General features: G+C 41.3%; 4 protein-coding genes across 4 annotated transcripts in view; 2 read left to right on the top strand and 2 right to left on the bottom strand.

Annotated features, from left to right (window-relative positions):
- The window catches only part of LOC307201508 (olfactory receptor 6N1-like), a gene marked incomplete at its 3' end in the record, with an annotated part of 248,480 nt that overhangs the window by 13,657 nt on the left and 213,886 nt on the right, over window positions 1-20,937 (bottom strand). The gene's annotated exons all lie outside the window — the stretch shown is intronic.
- LOC307200168 (olfactory receptor 5B21-like) lies at window positions 4,074-5,021 on the bottom strand (the record flags this gene model as incomplete). Its single annotated transcript, XM_079948583.1, has 1 exon — window positions 4,074-5,021. The coding sequence occupies one exon, from the start codon at window positions 5,019-5,021 to the stop codon at window positions 4,074-4,076; it is 948 nt and encodes a 315-aa protein (XP_079804709.1).
- On the top strand, window positions 15,255-16,208 carry LOC307200421 (olfactory receptor 12D1-like; the record flags this gene model as incomplete). The annotated part of the gene is made up of 1 exon (XM_079948962.1): window positions 15,255-16,208. One exon carries the CDS (start codon window positions 15,255-15,257, stop codon window positions 16,206-16,208), a length of 954 nt encoding a protein of 317 aa, XP_079805088.1.
- On the top strand, window positions 19,033-20,097 carry LOC307200420 (olfactory receptor 12D1-like; the record flags this gene model as incomplete). The annotated part of the gene is made up of 1 exon (XM_079948961.1): window positions 19,033-20,097. The coding sequence occupies exon 1, from the start codon at window positions 19,159-19,161 to the stop codon at window positions 20,095-20,097; it is 939 nt and encodes a 312-aa protein (XP_079805087.1). The 5' UTR covers window positions 19,033-19,158.

The following is a 20,937-nucleotide window of genomic DNA, read 5'->3' as shown; positions in this document are numbered from 1 at the left end:
TGGAAGAAGTTCAATGTCATATGCTCCTGCATTGCAAAGCAGGAGTGAGGTGAAGCTAATAGTTTGTGATTCCCAATTGTTTAGTAATGACATCAACATTAAACTCACCTGCTCAGAGGTAGAAAATTTAATATAACCTCGACTATTGCATTAATGGACTGTAAACCCATTTTATCTCTGCTACTGAAAACAGCTTAGACTTGTTCCTCCATTCTGTCTGTATGGCATTTACAGCTAGCTGTGTTTGGTAAATTCTGGGGTTCTATTAAGAATAGACGTAGATCTTAAAAGCCTGAAGTCTGCTCACTCTTTGTGTAAAGGTAACAGTCATAACCACAGGGAGAGGGCTGTTTACAAGGGGGTTATCTCCTGAATGACATCCTCCCTCTCAATAACAGTGATAAGGTCTGAGAAAAATAATAAAAAATTACCTTTCCTCTTTACCACCAGGCAGAATAGCTTAGTGATTTATTTCCTCAGCAGTGATGGCCACATTAAGCTCGTGTTGCCACTTCAACATAACTGCAACTCATGCTAACATGTTTTATAAGAAGAGGGTTTAAAAGGTGGTGAATGGCCACAAGGGATTAGTATGCTTAAATTGTTCTTCTGTGGGGAAAGTGCTACTCTAATTATGCCTGTGCTGATGGGTGCTGTGAAAGCATGGCAAAGAGATAGGAATCTTCAGAACTTTATGTACTTAGATGGCTAAACTTAGTTTGAGCCATCATAATTTGATGGATATATGGTACCAAGTGGTGGGATGGAACATTGATTGGATGGCACTGTGGCCAGGTTGCAGGTTGGATTCTATGGTTTGTAAGAGGTCTATCAGAGACAGGCAAGGGCATACTACAGTTAAGATAGGCTGTTTAGGTAGGGACAGGAGCAAGCTGGTAGTAAATCAGATTGTGCAAGTTGGATTTAGCACAGCCTGCATATGATGATGATGGTGGTGGTGATGATGATGATATAATTATTTATTTCTTATACCCCACCCCTCTGACTGGGTTATCCCAGCCACCCTGGGCAGCTTTCAGCAAAATACAGGGGGGAGGGCAGAATCAAACAGTAAAAGCTTTCCGAAACAGAGCTGGCTTCAGATGTCTATGAAAAGTTTTATATAGTAGTTTTAACATCTGACAGGAGAGCATTCCACAGGCCTTCTGCCTTGTTCCCTGTAATTTCAATTATCGCAAGGAGGCCCTTGGAGCTGGACCTTGGAGCTGCTTGCTTTGAACAATGGGGTGGAGCTGTTTCTTCAAGTATGCCAGGTCAAAGCTGTTTAGGGCTTTAACGGTCAACACCAATACCTTGAATTGTGCTTGGAAACATACTGGGAGGCAATGTAGATCTTTTAGGACCAGTGTTATATGGTTGTGGTGGCCACTCCCAGTCAGTAGTCTAGCAACCACATTCTGGATTAATTGCAGTTTCTGAGTCACCATCAAAGGTAGCCCCACATAGAGTGCAATTGGGAGATCAGAGCATGCACCACTCTGGAGAGGCAGTGGGCAGAAGGTAGGGTCTCAGCCAGCATACCAGATGAAGTTGGTAGATAGCTGCCCTGGGCACAGAGTTGACCCACCTCCATAGATAGCTGTGAGTCCAAAATGATATCCAGGCTGTGCACCTGGTCCTTTAGGGGTCATTGGATTTTTGTCTGTCACATGACGGTGTATGTTTTGACTCCACAGAGTGGGAAGTGACAGAGACAGGATTTTTGTGTTACTGTGTTCCGTGAAGTGGGACTATTATCCTTTGTTATTTCTCTAGATGCTAGAGAGAAAGGGAGCCATTTTGCAGTGCTCCGTGTGTTTTTATATGTAAATAAAGTAGATTAGCCAAAATGCTGAGATGCTGAGTTCTGTTACGCAAGCTGCAAAGACTCTGTCGATTCCCTAAGTGTTCCAATATCTGTTGGAATCGGTCGCTGTGGTGTTCAGGCCGAAGAAAGCTTTTGAAGCTCTTGAATGATTGACCAGGAGGGAGAGAACATGCTAGTTGGGCATGTGTCTCTGCCAGGGTCCTACTTGAGTGTAGGATGAGCTCCTGACAGGGAGTCCCTCTCACCTGCATGCCTCCTATCCCCCCAAAACAGTATCCCTGTCTTGTTGTGATTCAATTTTGATCCATTAACTGCCAGACTTGCCAGAGTGTCAGGCCTAATAAGCACAGCAGCTCATCCATAACACCAGTGCTACCAACTGAAAAATCTTGATGAGTTCAAAGAAATGTTGAAGAACATTGCGGGGGCGGTGGGAATAGTACCTTGCAGCACCCCAATGCTGATCTGTTGATCTATAGTATGTGCAAACACATTTTTGTGGTAACTTAAGCTTCCCCACATCTGGCATCATGGTGTCATGCTTCAGATGCCATGGAAGTGGAAGTGGTGGGCCAAATGAAAACACTTTTAAGGCTGAAATCATGTTATAAAGAAAACACTGGAAGGAACTGATACATACTGATACTATTATAGTGATGCAGATCCCTTTTCAGCTCAAGAACCACATTCCCTTCTAAGCTTCACAAATGATCTTTTGCCGTGGGGGTTCAGCCATGAAACCCAATGAGAGATCTTACAGTTTGACCCACTTGCAAGCCAGGCTTCACAGAAGATGATTGCATAGTGCTGGTTTCCCAAAACATCATATAAGGACAAACGTTACTCAAAGGTTCACCACTTGCAGAGCGTCATCTGATTCAGTTGATTGATTGATTGATTAAATTTATATACCAGCCTTTATCCAAAGATCACAGGGTGGTTCAGAACATAAAAATACAAAATGTGAGCACAAAATACATAATAAAACAAATGAAAACAAACTAATAACCCCAATTCCACAAACATATTTAAAAGGCCATAGACTGTTAGTCAAAGACCTAGTTATAGAGAAGTCTTTTGCCTGATGCTTAAAGCTATATAGTAGAGGCACTAGGCAAGTCTCCTTGGTGAGAGTATTCCAAAAAGAGGGAACAACCACAGAGAAGGCCCATTCTTGTGTTGTCACCTTCTGGACCACTTGTGGATGATGGAGTGATACCTCTTTATGAAGAATGGATATACCGTAGTTTTGACTGGAGAATCCACTGAATATTACAATGCAGTCCTGAAACTCAATAGCTCCTAGAACAGAGCAACTCAATAGCTCCTAAAACAGAGAATATTTATTAATGGCAAGCAATGTATGCTAAAAAAGGAAGCAGGGGCCTGCCAAATCAATAGATTCAGTAAAGGTTAGAATTTCAGCAAACTCATAAATACAAGAATTTTGCAAGGGCTGAAAATAACACCAGTTAGCTTCCTCATGAGTAGGGTTGCAAAATACAGAACAGGTTTGGGTAGTGATTTCCCCACCCACCCACCCAGTGCTGGAATGACTTCAAAGAAATCCATTACAATGACATACATGGTTTACAATGTTTTATTCAATAGAAAAACATAGCAAAAGCACTGTTTACAAGTATAAGAAAAATATTGCATATTTCATGTATAGCTTGGCTTGTAATGCTAGCTAGTTTGACACAAACCAGGATGAAACATCACAATGACGATGTATATCCCAATTCAGTGGAAACTATCAGGAAATATTCCAAAAATGATACTGAAAGGAAACAAAAGCAAAAAACCTATTTGTTTTGGCTGAAAGTTTTAGTCAGAAAGTCACTCAGTGTTGAGTCAATAATCTCTCCCTCTCTCTCCTTGACCCTCCATGAGGATATTTTGTCAATCCTTGCCACATTAAACAGTTCTTCAAAATAATTGAGTGGAAATTGACACAGGACAGATGAAAGTTGACTGAAATCAGATCATCACTTTTTATCAGTTCCTCAGAGCACCAGTTCTGAATATCAGCACAACCGTTCCCCATCACAGAGAAGACTCCCCCCTAGAATACTCAGAATGTCAGAAACAGCATAGTAGGTAGATCAGATGTCTTAAAATACAACCACCCATCTTGCACCCACTCCTTTTCTGTTGGCTAGGAGCAGAGCAAGTATGAGCTTCTCTGTGGGAGCCTGCCCATTCACAAGGTCATTTTAACGTATATTTTGGCTAATATTGCAAATTATGTTAAAACCCTGCATTTCTTTATGACTCTCCTTAAAGCTTCTTTCACCTCTTTGTTCCTCAGGCTGTAGATAAGGGGATTGATTAGAGGGGTTAAGACTGTGTAGAAGACTGAAAAGATTTTGTCCACTTCCCACAGAGCTTCCTTTTTTGGGAGCACATATACAAATATTAATGATCCATAAAATATAGAAACCACAATAAGGTGGGAAGAACAGGTTGAAAAGGCCTTTTTCCTCCCTGTTGAAGATGGGATCCGTAAGATGGTGGCAATTATACACACATAAGACATCAGCGTTAGGAGACAAGACGGAATAGCATCTATGACTGAGACTATGAGACCCACCAGTGCCACCATAGTGGTATCACTGCAAGATAGATTAATCACTGGTGCCAATTCACAAAAGAAATGATCAATTTCACTGGGACCACAGTAATATAGTTGTGACATTAAACTTACCACTATTGTCATAACTATAATCCCACATAGCCAGGACCCAGCCGACAAGAGAAAGCAGAGTTTCCCATCCATAAGAGTGGCATAGTGGAGGGGCTTACAAATGGCTAAATAGCGATCGTAGGACATGGCAGCCAACAGGTAGCATTCAGCAATTGCTAAGGTCCCAAACCAAAAAAACTGTGCAAAACAGCCACCAACAGATATAGTTCTATCCCCTGTCAGGAAGCTGGCTAACATCCTGGGGAGGACAGTTGAAGTGTAGCAAGTCTCCAGGCAGGACAAGTTTCCAAGGAAGTAGTACATAGGAGTATGAAGGTGATGATCAGAAATTACCAGAGTGATGATTATGATGTTTCCAACCACAGTCACAGTGTAGATGAATACGAACACCATGAAGAATGGAATTTGTAGTTTAGGGTCATTTCCAAATCCCAGAAGGGTAAATGTAGTTATTGCTGTTCCATTGCCTTTGTCAAAATTCTCCATAGCTTTGGAACTGAAATTAAAATGCTTAATTTCTAGTATCTTTAAGTGTAATATGCCAACGTTCAAGTATTACTAGAATTTTTTTTATCACTTCAGATATGCAAGTATTTCTCCTATGGTTAGTCTTGATGGAGTGGTATATCATTATGAACAATGAATCATGGATATAGTTTGTACTGGAGAATCCGTTGAAGATTTTGACCTAGTTGTGAAGCTCGTTATTTCACCTTTAGCAACTTGTTAGCAGTATTTCCCATGTCAGAGAATATTTTTTTGATGGCAGGCTATATATACTAAATAAACAACATGCTTTATATTTAGAAGATGAAACAATATCATAAAAATATTGTGCTGCAAATTTTTGTATGTGATCTAGTTCTCTGACTCCAGTCAAGCAGGACTATGCAGCGTATGATCTCTTCTGCATTCACTGCAATGGAAAGAACAGTTGTCAGTGTGCCACCCATTATATTCATGGCATTAGATACAGAGTAATTTAGCTGCATTAGACTCCCTTTGTAATAAAGGAGAGATTTCAGTCAAAGCTAGAATGTTCCATTGATTTTAGTGGGACCAAAATTCAACCAAAATAACTTGTATCTCACTGAGGCTTCATTCACATACACTTTTAACAATATGGAAGAGCTTCTATGTGATATGCTCCTAGGTTGCAGAACATGGGTGAGCAAATGGTAATAGTTTCTGTTTCCACATTATTTAGTAATTCATCAGTATTAAATTCACCTGCCAAGCAGTAGAAAATTTCATTTCATTGCTGGACTGAAAATAGCTTAGAATTTCTATTCTACTTTATGTGCATGGTGGTTGGTAAATTTTGGGGCTCTATTGAAAACAAATCAGTAGATCTTAAAAGCCTGGCATCTGCCCACCCTTTGTGGAAAGGACTGATTACAAGGGTCTTTCCTCCTAACTGGCACCCTCGATCTCAACAGATTTAGAAATTTGTAGGGAAGGTGTATGTTATGGAGCTGATGTGCATGTTCTTACAGTTCTTTCAACCACTTTGCACCCTACAAGGTAGCTCCTACCACATTGTAAAGAGAAGCTCATGCCAAAGAGTAAGATCTAAGGAAGAAGAAGAACATCAGATCCTGCAGATGTTTTGAGTTGAGCAATCTATCATTTAGAAGTGATAGATAAGTAATTGCATGGAGAACAAATGTAAGAAGTCTCGAATTATAGCATATTGAATTAAATGAAATAAAATTGGTCTTCTGCAGTAGATCCCTGAATGATCACAGGTTTTCCAAAATATTTCTAGTTCATTTATCAATGTCCAATATAGTTCTCATGAAAATGCTATGCAATGTGACATTTGAGACCAATTTGGGCATTTCTCCAAAGGAGAAATGCCTGAAGAATTTCAAGCAAAATCTAAGAAACAATAACCCAGAAACAAAATATCTATGACTTGTAGTGTGAAAATGTGAGATCCATGTGAGTGTCATTCAGAAAATATATCTGGTGTATGGGCTACACCTCAACACAGGCATGGTTAAGCTCACTGAAATCAGTGCCCATCTCTGTGTTGTCAGAGGTTAGAAACCATACACCAACTTTCTTGAGAGTGTCATTCAACTTAATGAGACTTAGTTCTTAGTAGGCATGTATAGGTATCTATTGTAAATCTTTAGCAAATAATGGAAACATGGCTAGGTTTTTGCATCACAGAGGAAAGAGAATTGGAACACTGAGAGAAAGACACAGAGAGATATAGAAGACACAGAGAGATATAGAAGACCTCCCCTTTGAGTCGCTTGCTTTTCTAGCATTGTTTTGTAAGGAATGTCAAATCTTAAGTCATCTAGTGAAAAACAGAGATAGGATCTGAGAATAAAAAAGCTACCTTTCCTCTTGACCATCAGATGGAACGAAGGCAGAATAATTTAATGATTCATTTCCTCAACTGTGATGACCACATTACGCTTTTCTTGCGTGTCTTACATGACTGCATCTCATGCTAACATGTTTTCCATGAAGAGGGATTAAAAAGTGGAGAATGGGCACAAGGGATTAATATGAAAAACAACCTCTTGAGTTTTCAAGAAGAACTGTGATTAAATTACTCTTCTGGGGGAAAAGTACACATTCCCTTTGTAAACAGATGATGCAACTCAAATTATGACCGTGCCAGTGGGTGCTGTGGAAGTGTGGCAATGAGATAGGAATCATAAATCCTCATAACTTTATGTGCATGGAGGGCTAAACCAAATTAGATCCATCATAGTTTGATGAATATTTGGTGTCAAGTGGTAGGATGGAACATCTATTGGACAGCACTGTGGCCAAGCTGGAGTCTGTGGTTTGTAAGAAGTCTATCACAGTCAGCCAAGGGGAATCCTCATCCCCATCTTCATTTAAAGTATATAAATTGTGCAATTTTAGAGAGTTCTAAAACCAGGAACTCAAATAATAAAATGTAAACATTCATAAATATAATATAAAATAAAACAATCAAATTAAACTACAAAACAGTTGAGATAGGCAGCTCAGGTAGATCAAAAAGCTGGCAGAATGCCAATAGACATGGAGTGTCCCATATTTCAGCAGGCAGGGCATTCCATAGCACTGGTGCTACCACTGACAAATCTCAATGACTTCATAGAAATGTTGAAGAGCATTGGGGGAAGAATAGTGCCTTGCAGCACCTCACTGCCAATCTGCTGATTGGCGGTACCTGCAAACACATTTTTGGCCCAATGGTGACTTTAGTTTCCCTAGATCTGGCATCATTATATCATATTTGCCAGGCCATGGAAGTGGGAATGGTGGGCCAAATGAAGAGTTATTTGGGGCTGGAGGTTCTTCAACTCATGTTATAAAGAAAACACTTGAAGGAAACTGACCACATCCTCAAAGATGCCATGTAGTATAGAGGTGGGGAACTTTTTTCCAGTCCATGGGCCACATTCCCTTTTAAGCTCTTCATTACCACAATATATTAGGGACCACCTCTCTCCATATGAAACTTTCCAGACCCTGAAAGGGGAGAGTTAGCAGACAGGAGAGGAAGTGGAGAGGTGGCAGGGTGAAGGGTATCTAGACTCATTTTTAAAAATTCAAAACTTTACTTGCAGAACTTTCCTCAAAGCAGAACAAAAACCAGTAAATGATACATCCAAACAGTTCCATAAGACATAGGCTCAGCATCTTCTTAGAAATAAATAAAATAAAATAAAATAACATTAGAGCTGACAAGCATAGCTCTCTCTTATACAGGCTACATTAGCCCCTAAGTCTGTTGAGTTCCTGGAAGACACCTCACTCTCACAGAGCCTGAGAACAATGTCTCAACTGCCACCCTACCAAGGTGGTGAATTTGCAATTAATTTGCAATCTAGGGTTAGTCACTCACATTATTGCTGCTGGAGAACAACAGTTAATTATGAACCTATCAAGGAGCTCAGAGAGCTCTTTTTGCTGTTCTTATAGCTTCAATGGAATCTTCCAGTGAAATCCTTTCAGTAATACACATCACCGTTCTTCATTTCAGTGCCAATTAAACAATTATACTTAACAAAGAATCAACAGAACTGTAGATAAAAGGCATTTGCCCAGGAAGGAAGGCATGAAACCAGGACTGAGGTGGAATTTTTATTAATTCAAGACATCAAGCCATTTGCAACCAGTGCAATTTTAACCTTTTTTCTGCTTCCAGCAGTCCTTTCTAACTTGGTGGAAGAGGAGGGATAGACTCCCTCTGTCTCATCTCATGAGTGACATCAGCTGGCCACAGGCCCAGGCCAAAGCACTTGACTGGTGTGGTAATGACAGGCTGGAAACTAAATAAGAGGGTTCAAAATGTATTTCATACAGAATGTGAAATATATTTGTTTCACCTTCAACCATGATTAGAGAGTAAATTTATGAAGAAAATATCCTAAATTTAGATCACACCAGTTTGCATAAAAATTGCCCTTTAGAGTTATATTCAGGCCTTAACATTATAAAATATAACATTTTGGGGAAATGATACAGCCAAGTGATCAGGAATGTTTCAGATGAAAATGACATAGCTCCATTTGTTCCCAGTATAACTCTATAGCAATTAATAACGCAAAAAAAGTCATGTGGTTTCATTTCATCTCCTTAATCAGGCCTTCATATTATTATAAAACATGTGTGTTGGGGTAGGAAGTTCTGATCCAAACATTGATCCAAGGGGTGTGACCTGATGGCACCCAGTTCTATTTCTCTGTGCTCTTTGAATCAGAAGAATTGTAGGATTGTAGAGTTGGAAGAGACTTCAAGGGTCATCTACTGCAACCCACTGCAATGTAGGAATCTCAGCTAAATCATTCTTGGCAGATGGCCACCCACCTCTGCTTAAAAATCTCCAATAAAAGACAGTCCACCACCTTCTTAGGGAGTTTGTTCCACTGTCAAACAACTCTTATCACCAGAAAATTCTTCCTGATGTTTAGTTGGAATCTCCTTTCTTGTAACTAGAAGCCATTGGTTTGGGTCCTAACCTCTGAAGCAGAAGAAAACAAGCTTGCTCCATCTTCCATCTTCTCTGTGCTTCTTAAATTGTGGCACCCAGAGCTGGATACAGTTCTCCAGATGTGGTCTGACCAAGCAGAATAGAGTCATACTACTACTTCCCTTGATTGGGACACTATACTCCTGTTGATTCAGCCTAGAATAGCATTAGGGTTTGTTGCTGCTACATTATACTATTGACTCGTGTTAAGCTTGTGGTCTACTAAGACCCCTAGACTCCTAGGTCCTGGCAATCCAGGTGTCCCACATCTTATATTTGTGAAACTAGTTTTTCCTGCCTAAGTGTAGAACCTTACATTTGTTCCTGTTGAAATTCATTTTGTTAGTTTGGGGTCAGTTCTCCAGTTCTCCAAAATATTATCATTATTATCAACATTAGCATTATCGTAATTGCTGGTGAGTGTTTGGTGCTGTACAAATGCTGAAAATGTCCTAGTAAGGCTTCATGGCAGGTGCACACATTCTGTGGTTCACCTCAGTTACCAATATGACTTGAGCCGGCACTGCTACCTGCCTATTTCAACTTTGCAATTCTGGATGGCATCCCCTTGGGGATCATTTTGGATCACTGAGTTTGTGGCATGATACTAATGAGGCATCACAGGAAAGGTCTTCGCATTGCCTATAGTGTCACTATGTATGAGTTTGCATTCAAAACAGAGAGAATAAAGTTCAAGACGTGATGATGAGTCAGCCACTGCCCATCATGACAGAATATCAGAATCTTTTTTTTATATAAAAAGGTTAGTTCATCCAAAAGTTAGTTGTCATTGGTATGTATGGCATTATTTTTATTACTCATCCCCCAAATGCTACAAGGAGAACCCATAGAACAAGAACCAAAGGGTTCTTGGAACAAGAACCAAAGGAAGCAACATCCACAGCACTTTCATAATGTAACACTTGGCCAAAGCTACACTGTGCCATGGAAATCTTACCTGAAGTATCTTGCTCCTTATTCTCCTTATTCATAATAATAATAATAATAATAATAATAATTTTAACTGCTCAGGGAGGGTAACACCAAATATAAATTACTATAAAACGTAATAGAAAACAACAACAACAAACAGTTAATTAAAATACGGCTTAAAATACAGATTGAAATACAGATTAAAATGCAGCCTCATTTTAGTAGTAGCCCATAAATCAAGACCATAAAGGGAGGAAACATCAGATATTCACCTGAGCCAGCTATCCATGCTGGTCCTACATGGGCCAGCAAAAAAGCCAAGGGAAAAATTATATACCAAATCCCATATAAGGGGTCAGAGTGAGTCTAAGCCAAAGGCCAGGCCAAAAGTTGTTTGGAGGAAGCCCATGACTCCCAACTGAGTCATTGTGGATGTTTAATGGAAATGCATTTAAAGTGTGGTACATTATATGCCTTCATTACACACCTTTAGGCACCAGGCAAGAGCATTCCTTTTTAACCAGGCCTTTGGTTGATCTTATTGACACCCAACACCCTTTCAGAATGTTGCTTTTTTGGGGGAGGGGGAGCGTTATTGGGTTACTGCTTTTGGTTTGATTTTATATGTTGTGATCTTGTGAATCGCCCTTAGACCTCCAGGTATAGGGCAGTGTAAAAGTTGAAATAATAATAATAACCACTCTCCACATCAAATGGGAGTGGTCACACACAGCCCCCCCCTCCCGGTCCCATGCGGCTCCTGGCAGTACAGCCTGGATCCCCCCCCCCCCCGACTGGACACCTGGAGGTAGTTGCCTACCTCTGCCAGTTACCCAATCCCAGCTGGGGAGGCATTGCCAGGAGAGAATTGGCCAGGTAAGGGGACACAACAGTGGGTGGAACTTACCCGGGAATTCTTGGTTGGCTTCAGAGCTTCTCCCACCCTGCCCTCCCTCAGTTAAGCCTTATTTTGCAGGTTAACCTTTTATTCACAGGTACACGGGCACTGCTACGTTATGGTCACTGTTGAAGGGCCGGAAAGGAATTTTCCTGCATTGGCAGGTTTTGCCTTCCCCGTAGCAAAATGTCACAACTTTGGCAGTTTCAGGCCTCTTGTAGTCTATCTTCCCTAAATGGGTCTGTGTGTGTGTGTGTGTGTGTGTGTGTGTGTGTGTGTGTGAAGCGGTGACCCACGGCCCCCCCTGCAGCGGTGATCCCAGAGTTCCCCGTTAAAGGGGTTGTTTTGAAGGGAGGCATTGGCCATATGCCAATAGGTTGTCATTGCTCTCCCCTACGATGGCAGTGAAATGGGGGGCAGGCTCTCTGCTTGAACAGATGTTCTCCAGAGCCAGCCCAATCCCCACACATTCTGGATAACCCTGATGTTCCCCAGATCCCCTGCCGGGGACTGGGAGGGATAAACGCCTAATGCCTAAGCCAAGGTCTCCCTACATCTGAAGCTTTAATAAAGTTTTGGCCAAATTTTAATCCCATAACACATTGTCTTGAGTCATTATTCCACTTGGGTGTTGCCTGGGGTTGGGGGGTCTCCACCTGTCCATGCAATAATAATAATAAAGTACAGTTTATTTATCATTTCTTCCTCTGCCACCACCATAAACTATCTCAGGGAGTGCAAGATTCACATCAAAATTGTTTGACAGAAGAATTTGATTTTTGAAGTATATACACTTTTTTATTCCTCTCGGGTCTGAGTACAATAATGTAGCATTTTGGGGAAAAGATAAAAACCAGCAAAGCAGAGCTAGAAGACAAAATGGCAAAAATTTCCACAGCTACTATATACTTCCCCTTGCTGCTCAAATATGTTGGCACAAAAGACATCCAAACACAGCAAAATATCAGCATGCTGAAGGTGATGAATTTGGTGTTGTTAAAACCATCAGGCAATTTCCTGGCCAGGAAAGCAACTGTGAAGCTGACAATGGCCAGAAAACCCATGTAGCCTAGTACAATGTAGAACATGGAAACAGATCCTTCATTACATACAAGCATGATTTGACCATGCATGGATGTCTTGTCCACATCTTGAAATGGAGGATATATTCCAAGCCAGACACAACTAATGCCAACCTGAACAAGGGAACAGAAGAGAACAATTGAGTTTGCCAGTCTTTTCCCTAACCATTTCCGCATATGATTCCCTGGATTTCTAGCCATATGAAGATGAAGATCAGAATAAGTGATTCCTTTTTCTCCAGTCCTGGTGTCTGTCAGGCAAACCTGATTAAACCAAGCTCTTGTGAGATTTTAAGAAATGGGTGAAAGAGGAGAAGGGTTATCTAAAAACTGTGGCAGGAAGTTTACAGTGGTCCAGTTTAGCAACGGGCTACAGGTGTGTGTGTGTGTGTGTGTGTGTGTGTGTGTGTGTGTGACAGAGAGAGAGAGAGCACAGTGTGGAAGAATGAGTGAGATATATTTTTTGAGTCTTTTGTGGTCTAGCGGTCCCCCAACTGAAGGAAACCAAAATCCTATAGCGTTATCTCCAAAACCTTTGAGATTTCAAATAAATACAATGAAATCTGAATATCATATCCCCTATGGGATTGCTGATTGCTTATTCACCTGCTAGCTTCAGTCTTCAAAATTACACTCCATTTTGCCTTCCCACCATGGGAATATTTGTTGTGTTATTGTATCATCCTTGCTGTCTCAAGTGGTTCGTGGTTTCATTGTAATCAGTGACTGGATAAAGTATTTACTTCCACGGTGATATATAGAGTCAATATGATTACAGGAGGGTGTTTATTCTTCAAGTGAATCTTGATACTACACTGCAGTATTTGGGAATTTCTCTTGCTCTTCTAATTTTGCACTTAGCAAGTCTTTATCCCTTTCTTTACTTCCCAGTTTTTCACCATCAAAGAGAGGAGAAACTGAGCCTCACAGGTACATAATGGGGAATAACTTTGTATGGGAAAGAGAAGAAGTTCTCTTGCAGTTAAGTTCACTTGCACAAGTTGTGGTGGTGGTCACCAACTTGGATGGCTTTAATAGAGGATAAGAAAAAATCATGTTGAATAATGGCTACTAGCCACAATGCCTTTGTTCTACCTCCAGTGCTGGAGGTGGTATGTCTCTAAATGCCAGTTGTTTTGAATCACAAGTGAGGATAGAGCTGTTATTTGTTCCTTCTTGTGGGCTTTCTGTATGCATCTGGTTGGCCTCTATTAGAAAAAGCTGCTAAACTAGATGACCTTTTGTCTGATCCAGGATGTTGGATTAGATGAAGTATTCTCCTGTCACATCCTTATGATCCAGGGAGGAGATGGGGATCCAGGAAGGAGATTCAGGAAATCTGGAATAGATAGGGTAGTCTCCCACTCCATCCATCTGATCCAGAATGCTTGATGGGCCTTCAGTCTGATCCAGTAAGGCTCATCTTATGTTCTTAATAGACTTTCTGTTAAGGATGACCACCAACACCACAATCTAGCATTCAAGCCTGCAGAGGTGAGCTAACAATTCTTATTAAAGATTCCCCTCCAAAAAAATCACTTGAATTTTTGTTGTTGCTGTTGAGCACCTCTAGGGCTGTTTCAGTCCTCCCCTGGAGAATACTGGGCAAAATAGTTGCCCTTCCCATTTTACGTTACAGATATTTTAATATCGTTACACATGTCAAAGCCTTTACCACCTCCTACTCCTCCCATTCTGCCTTAGTTCATTGCTTTGTTTATCCATAAATACGATAACAGAAAATTCTGCCTCAGTGCTTTCATTTTGGCAATCACATATTTACAGCATCTGTTCTCTGGCCTGTGAAGATTTCTTGCATAATCCAAATATGGTAAACGTATTTGGATTGTTGGCCACAAATGAAAGGGAGGGTTATTTATGTGCTCCACTTTCTCCCACACCAACTCTATGAAATAGGCTAGGCTTGCCCAAAGGCCATTGTGTCAACTTCATAACTACCACAGTAGGGAACATGTCTGGCCTTCTAGTATCTGAGACCAACATTTTTTACTAGGGCTGTCTGAAACATTCTGAGAATTTGTTTCCAACCCCTTAACACAAATCAGCTGTTTTGCCACAGGGTGTGTGTGTGTGTGTGTGTGTGTGTGTGTGTTTATAGAACAAATATAGAATCATAGAGACTCTGAGGATCATCTTGTCCGACCCCCTGCAATGCAGGAATATGCAGCTCTCCCATATGGGGATTAAACCTGCAACCTTGAGATTATAAGCACCACACTCTAACCTACTGAGCTATATGTTTCCTTAGAGCTGGGACAACATTTATAGGAAGTTCTTTTTTGACCAATCATTGGTCAAAGGTTTCGGATGCAGATAGTTTATGCAGCTTCCTACAAGCTACCCTTCCTGCCAAGCCTTTGTAAGGTAAGTGCCACCCCCCTCCAGAAATTTATGGGGAAATTTACTTTCCCCAAGAAAGCAGCACAAAATCCATCCCCACCCCACCCTATTATGATTGAAGGGCATATTTTCAGGAAATTGGGATGGGGAAGAAATTCAGAGGACCAAAACTATTTGATTTTTTCTGGAGTTTTTCTGCCAACTCTTTAACCAAAATTATAATCATCTACTTGGCAGGATGCAGACACCTGTTGAAGTGTTTTCAGCAATATTTCATCGTGGAGAGTGTGGACTCCCAAGAGGATTGTTAGTATGAGCACAGGTGTTGCAATTCTCTCTGAAATGTAAGGAATCACATATTTCTTAGTCCTCTTTATATGTATCCCCCCCCCATATATAATCATGACATTCTAAAATAATTCTTTTATCTGCTTTTTCTAAAAATCCCAGCAACAATGGAGAATCAGACACAGAGCCCTCACTTCATACTCATGGGCTTAACAGACCAACAGGAAGTTCAAATGGTCTTGTTTGTTTTCTTCTTCCTCCTCTATCTAGTAACTGTGCTGGGCAACAGTACTATTGTGTGTGTGGTGGTGACTGAGACCAAACTCCACACACCTATGTATTTCTTCCTCGGTAACCTTTCTTGCTTGGACATTTGCTACTCTACAGTCATCCTTCCCAAGATGCTATCTGGATTCCTGTTGGCTCATCGAAGAATCTCCTTTGTTGGATGCATCACCCAGCTTCATTTCTTCCATTTCCTAGGAAGCAGTGAGGCACTTCTTCTAGCTGTCATGGCTTATGATCGCTATGTGGCCATATGCAATCCATTGCACTATCCAGTCATTATGTGCAGACGTGTGTGTATTCTACTGGCTGCCACAACTTGGACTATAGGGTTCTTTCATGCCCTGATGCACACAGTAATGACATCCCAACTTCATTTCTGTGGCCCCAATATCATCAAGCATTTCTTTTGTGATATCAAGCCATTACTGAGACTGGCATGCAGTAGCACACAACTCAATCTTAGTCTCCTCAATGTAGTCACGGGCTCAATTGTCATGATCCCTTTCTTCTTGACACTCCTTTCCTACCTCTATATCATCATCTTCCTGTTACTGAAGGTCAAGTCACACAGAGGGAGATGGAAGGCCTTTTCCACCTGCAGCACTCACCTCACAGTTGTAGGTTTGCTCTATGTGCCAGTTTTGTTCAATTACCTCCCTCCAACATCAGGAGACTTACCTCAGAGAGACATGATAGCCACCCTCATGTACAGTGTAGTTACCTCTTTCTTAAACCCTTTGATCTATACCCTGAGGAACCAGGATATGAAGTCAGCTCTGAGGAAAAGCCTGGGGAGATTACTGATCACTGTGAGGATACAGATATTGATGTGAAATCTATTTCTCAGTTTGTAACACTGTCAGATGAAATAGGATGGAACAATCTGAGAAATGATGCAGGCATGTAATGAGAAAATAGGGTTTTGTTTCTGGTATTGAGAAGTGCATGGTGGAGGAAAGAGATAAAGAGAAATACAAGCCCAGACCCTGCTCGCATTATCTAGGGCATTCCACTTTACATTTGCCCTTATTACATTAGATGATGAGGACATATCTGGCAACCTAATCCACCATGTATTTTATTTTATGTATTTTATTTCTTTGTTTATAAAACAATCTGACCTACCTTTGAGTTGTGTGGCCCCTCCATAATTTGAGCCCCAAGCTGCTCTGTATATATTGAGTCTCTGTCCCATATTCTCTATAACAGGGGATCCAGGCACGGCTATAAAAATTCCAAATTTTGGAATTTTGTAGAGACAGGAGCTCCTGCAAAGTGGCTTAAGCCTGCCAAACTGCACACAAATAAGCCCATAAGTTTTTTCTTCGGGTATATAGCACTGCCTGGCTGTGGTTTTATTGTTGTTAAGGCAGAGAAATCTGATATATTTTTTCAGCAGCGTTGGAAAAGTGTTCTTTTTAAATAATTATAATGCTAATAAAAATAAATCCAGACATGTTTAGTGTTACAGAGGCAACATTCAACATTTGGATAGCCTCACTTCTTGCAAAGCATGTGGACTTAAGGAAACAGAAATATAGGGAAACATAGAGTTAGATAGCCAGAAAATTCACAGTGACAAAGGAATAGAAGTTTTTTCCCCCTGGGATCCTTGATTTGACTTGTGGAGTTTATTAAGATCATGTTTCAACTGGGGAGAATGCCCCCAAATCATCCAAATTTACCTTTTTTGGAAGCTTCTCTCAGCATTATGATAACAATGGAAAGGTGGAATATACATTCTCTCTCTCTGTCTCTCTCTCTCTCTCTCTCTCTCTCTCTCTCTCCCTCCCTCCCTCCCTCCCTCCCTCTCCCCCCCCACACGTGCATATCCCTTAATTTCCAGGCTTTATTTTCTAGTCTGAACTATTGCTTGATCAACAGACCCTCTAATAAAGTTGCCTGTGAACCATAACAAGTTTCTCCTCTGTTTTTATTTTTCTTCTGAATAATTTAAGCAAATATCATCTTGGAACTTACACTAGAATTGTTTGCAAGAGAAATACTATTCTTGGAAGAGCAATATTTTTTCCAATGTTCTTATTCTGGAGCACCAAAGCAATAATTTCACACACACACCCTTCGAATTCAGAAAAAAGAATTGCCGTTGTCAACAGTGTTTTGTTGTTTCCTTTTCAGCCTGCAGCACAGTGCCTGTTACTTAGATCTGTGGACAATCACAGATCTAAACTGGCAGCCCTGAGTAGCCTGACTGATTGACCAGTGATTGGAAACCCCACAGTCTATTGTTCTCTAGCATCATATACCATCTGGATGCATGTTTGGTACATGTCCTTGGGGCGTGCTAGTTTCAGAGCCAAGCTGTCATATTTATTAATAGGTTAATTTGGCACTTCAGTCACTTTTGAAGGTTAGATACAGGAAGGGAAACAGTTAAGTTTCAGGTAATAACCTATTATTGGCACCTTTAAAGGTGAAGAGCTGGCCTGACAGTTTGTTCTCTGGGCCATGGGGCCCTGGTGTGGGGTGGTTAAGTTCTTTACTGCTCTACCCAGTATTTAGAGTAAGTTGGGTCACTTAAAGTCCAGAAGGTTAAAAGGCTGTTTAGTGATGACAGAGATAAAGAATAAAAATAAAAACAATTTTCTGGCAATAGTTAAGTAGTTAAGAAGGAGCAAATGGTTTTGCTGGTTGGCTTGCCTTACTTCTTTCTCATTCTGTATTTTGCAGTCTGCAGTGCCTACTGATGTTCATGAGAATTTTGGTTCTGCAAGCCACCAAGGTGGGAATGGATGGTGATTCCATTGCTGCAAGAATATTATGGAAGTTGTGCAACTAATTCCTTTGTCACTTTTAGAAGCCTTTTCTTAATTAATGTATTCCCTATCACTACTACTACCAGTTGAAATGGACTGAGTAATTGGTCTCCAGTGCATATAATAATATGGTGTGGGACTCATGAAGCCAGTTCTTATATACATTTTGCCTCAAGGGGCTAATGTGCCCCTGGCCATTACAGCTATAGAGATATAGCTACTTTTATTTATAGCACTGTATTGTTAGCTACATTTCAGCAGCATAAGCACTTGGATAGGAGGTACACTGTCCTTCAATGCATCTTCAATAGAAATTCAAACAGATCGGTAAGTTTCAAGTACGGACAAATGTTGAGATCAAACATTCAGAAAATATCTCCAAAAAGAGAGAGTAAAAAATGCATCAAAAATAAGAATCTTAAAAATGAGAAAGGGGTAAAAATCCAAATTGATTACTGTGAATGCAAAACCTATAAGGATGTGATTAAATTGGTCCGTTTTGTTTAGTGGGTTAGATCCAGATTTAATCTTGCTTAGTGGAGATCCATTGAAATAAATGGGATTTGAGGTATTTAGCAGTACTACATGGAAAAAGGCATCATGCATATCCCTACTAGAGGCTGCAGCTGAGAGCTTATTCACACTTGCTTTCCCTTGACTCTTTCTAGGCATGGACCACACTTTAAAGCTCCATGTCTGAGTAGCTCTTCTTTTTGCTCTGGACCTTTCCCCATGAAAACCTGCTCTTAAAGCTCAATCAGAGCAAATAGCAATCCATGGAAAACTTAAATTGATTGAGCACTAAAGAGCATGTTTTTTTCAGGGAAAGCTCTGGGGCAAAACAATAACACTTACAGACACAGAGTTTTTAGGCACAGACTTGTGTCTGGAAACAGTGGGGTAAAAGTTAAATGTGGATAAGCCCTGACAAGACATTTCAGTTATTTATGTTGTGTCCTTACTAAAATCTACAGGTTTTAACAGGCTACCACTTCTGTGAGAACAGATGAAGAACCAGACAGAAGTGAGCCAGTTTATCTTACTAGGCTTGACAGATCTCCAAGGACTGCAACCTTTTCTCTTTCTACTCTTTTTGATGTTGTACCTCATCAGTCTGCTAGGAAACAGTATCATTTTGTTTGCAGTGCTGACTGAAGCTCACCTCCACACACCCATGTACTTCTTCCTCAGCAATCTTTCATGCCTGGACATTTGCTATGCTACAGTCACTGTGCCCAAGATGCTGGCAGGCTTTATATCTGGACCTCAGTACATTTCCTTCAGCGGATGCCTAACTCAACTCCATTTCTTCCACTTCACTGGAAGCAGTGAAGGTGTCCTTCTGGCAGTTATGGCCTATGACCGCTATGTGGCTATATGCAATCCTTTGCGTTACATTGTTATTATGAACAAATGCACATGCCTATTGCTTGCAGCAGCTTCTTGGGGCACTGGATTCTGCCATGCACTCATGCACACTGTGATGACCTCCCAGCTGCACTTCTGTGGCCCAAACCTTGTCCAGCACTTCTTTTGTGACATCAAGCCACTGCTGAAGTTAGCTTGCAGTAGCATCCAGCTCAACATCAGCCTTCTCAATACAGTCACTGGCTTAATTGTCATGATCCCATTCATCCTCACACTCTTCTCCTACCTCTATATAATATCTTTTCTCCTTCTGAAGGTCAAGTCAAACAAAGCAAGATGGAAAGCTTTCTCTACATGCACATCCCACCTCACAGTTGTGCATTTGCTCTATGTGCCTGTTTTATTCAACTATTTGCCTTCCTCGGGAGATATACCACTGTCGGACATGATATCCACCCTCATGTACAATGTAGGTGTCTCAGTATTAAATCCCCTTATTTATACCCTGAGAAACAAGGAAATGAAATTAGCCATAAGGAAAATACTGGTAGCTTGTTGCTGTCAAAAGGTGAGATGACATGTCTTCCTGTTTGCAGAGGCCGATAGGTGAAATGTGAGAGCAATAGTTCAAATGTGAGGCTGTACTTCAGTGATATAGCATCTTCTTTGGATGCAGCGGCGGAGTGCGCTCCCGCTGCTCGGTCCCAGCGCCTGCCAACCTAGCAGTTCGAAAGCACCTCCGGGTGCAAGTAGATAAATAGGGACCGCTTACCAGCGGGAAGGTAAACGGCGTTTCCGTGTGCGGCTCTGGCTCTGGCTCTGGCTCTGGCCAGAGCAGCGATGTCACGCTGGCCACGTGACCCGGAAGTGTCTCCGGACAGCGCTGGCCCCTGGCCTCTTAAGTGAGATGGGCGCACAACCCCAGAGTCTGTCAAGACTGGCCCGTATGGGCAGGGGTACCTTTACCTTTACCTTTTGGATGCAGGGGGTCTCAGATTCAATCACCAGCATCTTCAGGTAGGGCTGAGAGAGAATCCTACCTGAACAGAGTGGCTATGGATTATAGACTATGACCCCAAGATTTCACTTCCAGTCAGTTCCAGCCAGCATTCAGCCAGCATTCAGCATGAATGTGTGCATATATGAAGTTAGGATTCTCTCCACCCTGCAATGCGCATCACATTACACTTTGTTTGGTGGCCTGGCTAGGGGGCAGAGGATTGAGGCGCCCCTCAAGCCATCCCCTGGCCATGTCACACTACCCGGCCAATCAATGCTGGCAGGGTGTATGACCATGCGTGTTTTAAACCACAGCACAGTTGGGGCATTAGGGCCATGCCATGACCCCAAGGGGTAGCGCTCGGGGTAGCCCTATTTGATGTCAGTCATAGGGCTTCCCCTTCTGGTGTTTTACCAT

The sequence above is a fragment of the Podarcis cretensis genome (genome assembly GCF_951804945.1).
Source record: "Podarcis cretensis genome assembly, chromosome: 13".
NCBI classification, from domain to species: Eukaryota; Metazoa; Chordata; class Lepidosauria; order Squamata; family Lacertidae; genus Podarcis; species Podarcis cretensis.
The sequence above is the reverse complement of the archived record's forward strand: the minus strand, read 5'-3'. Positions and strand labels throughout refer to the sequence as shown.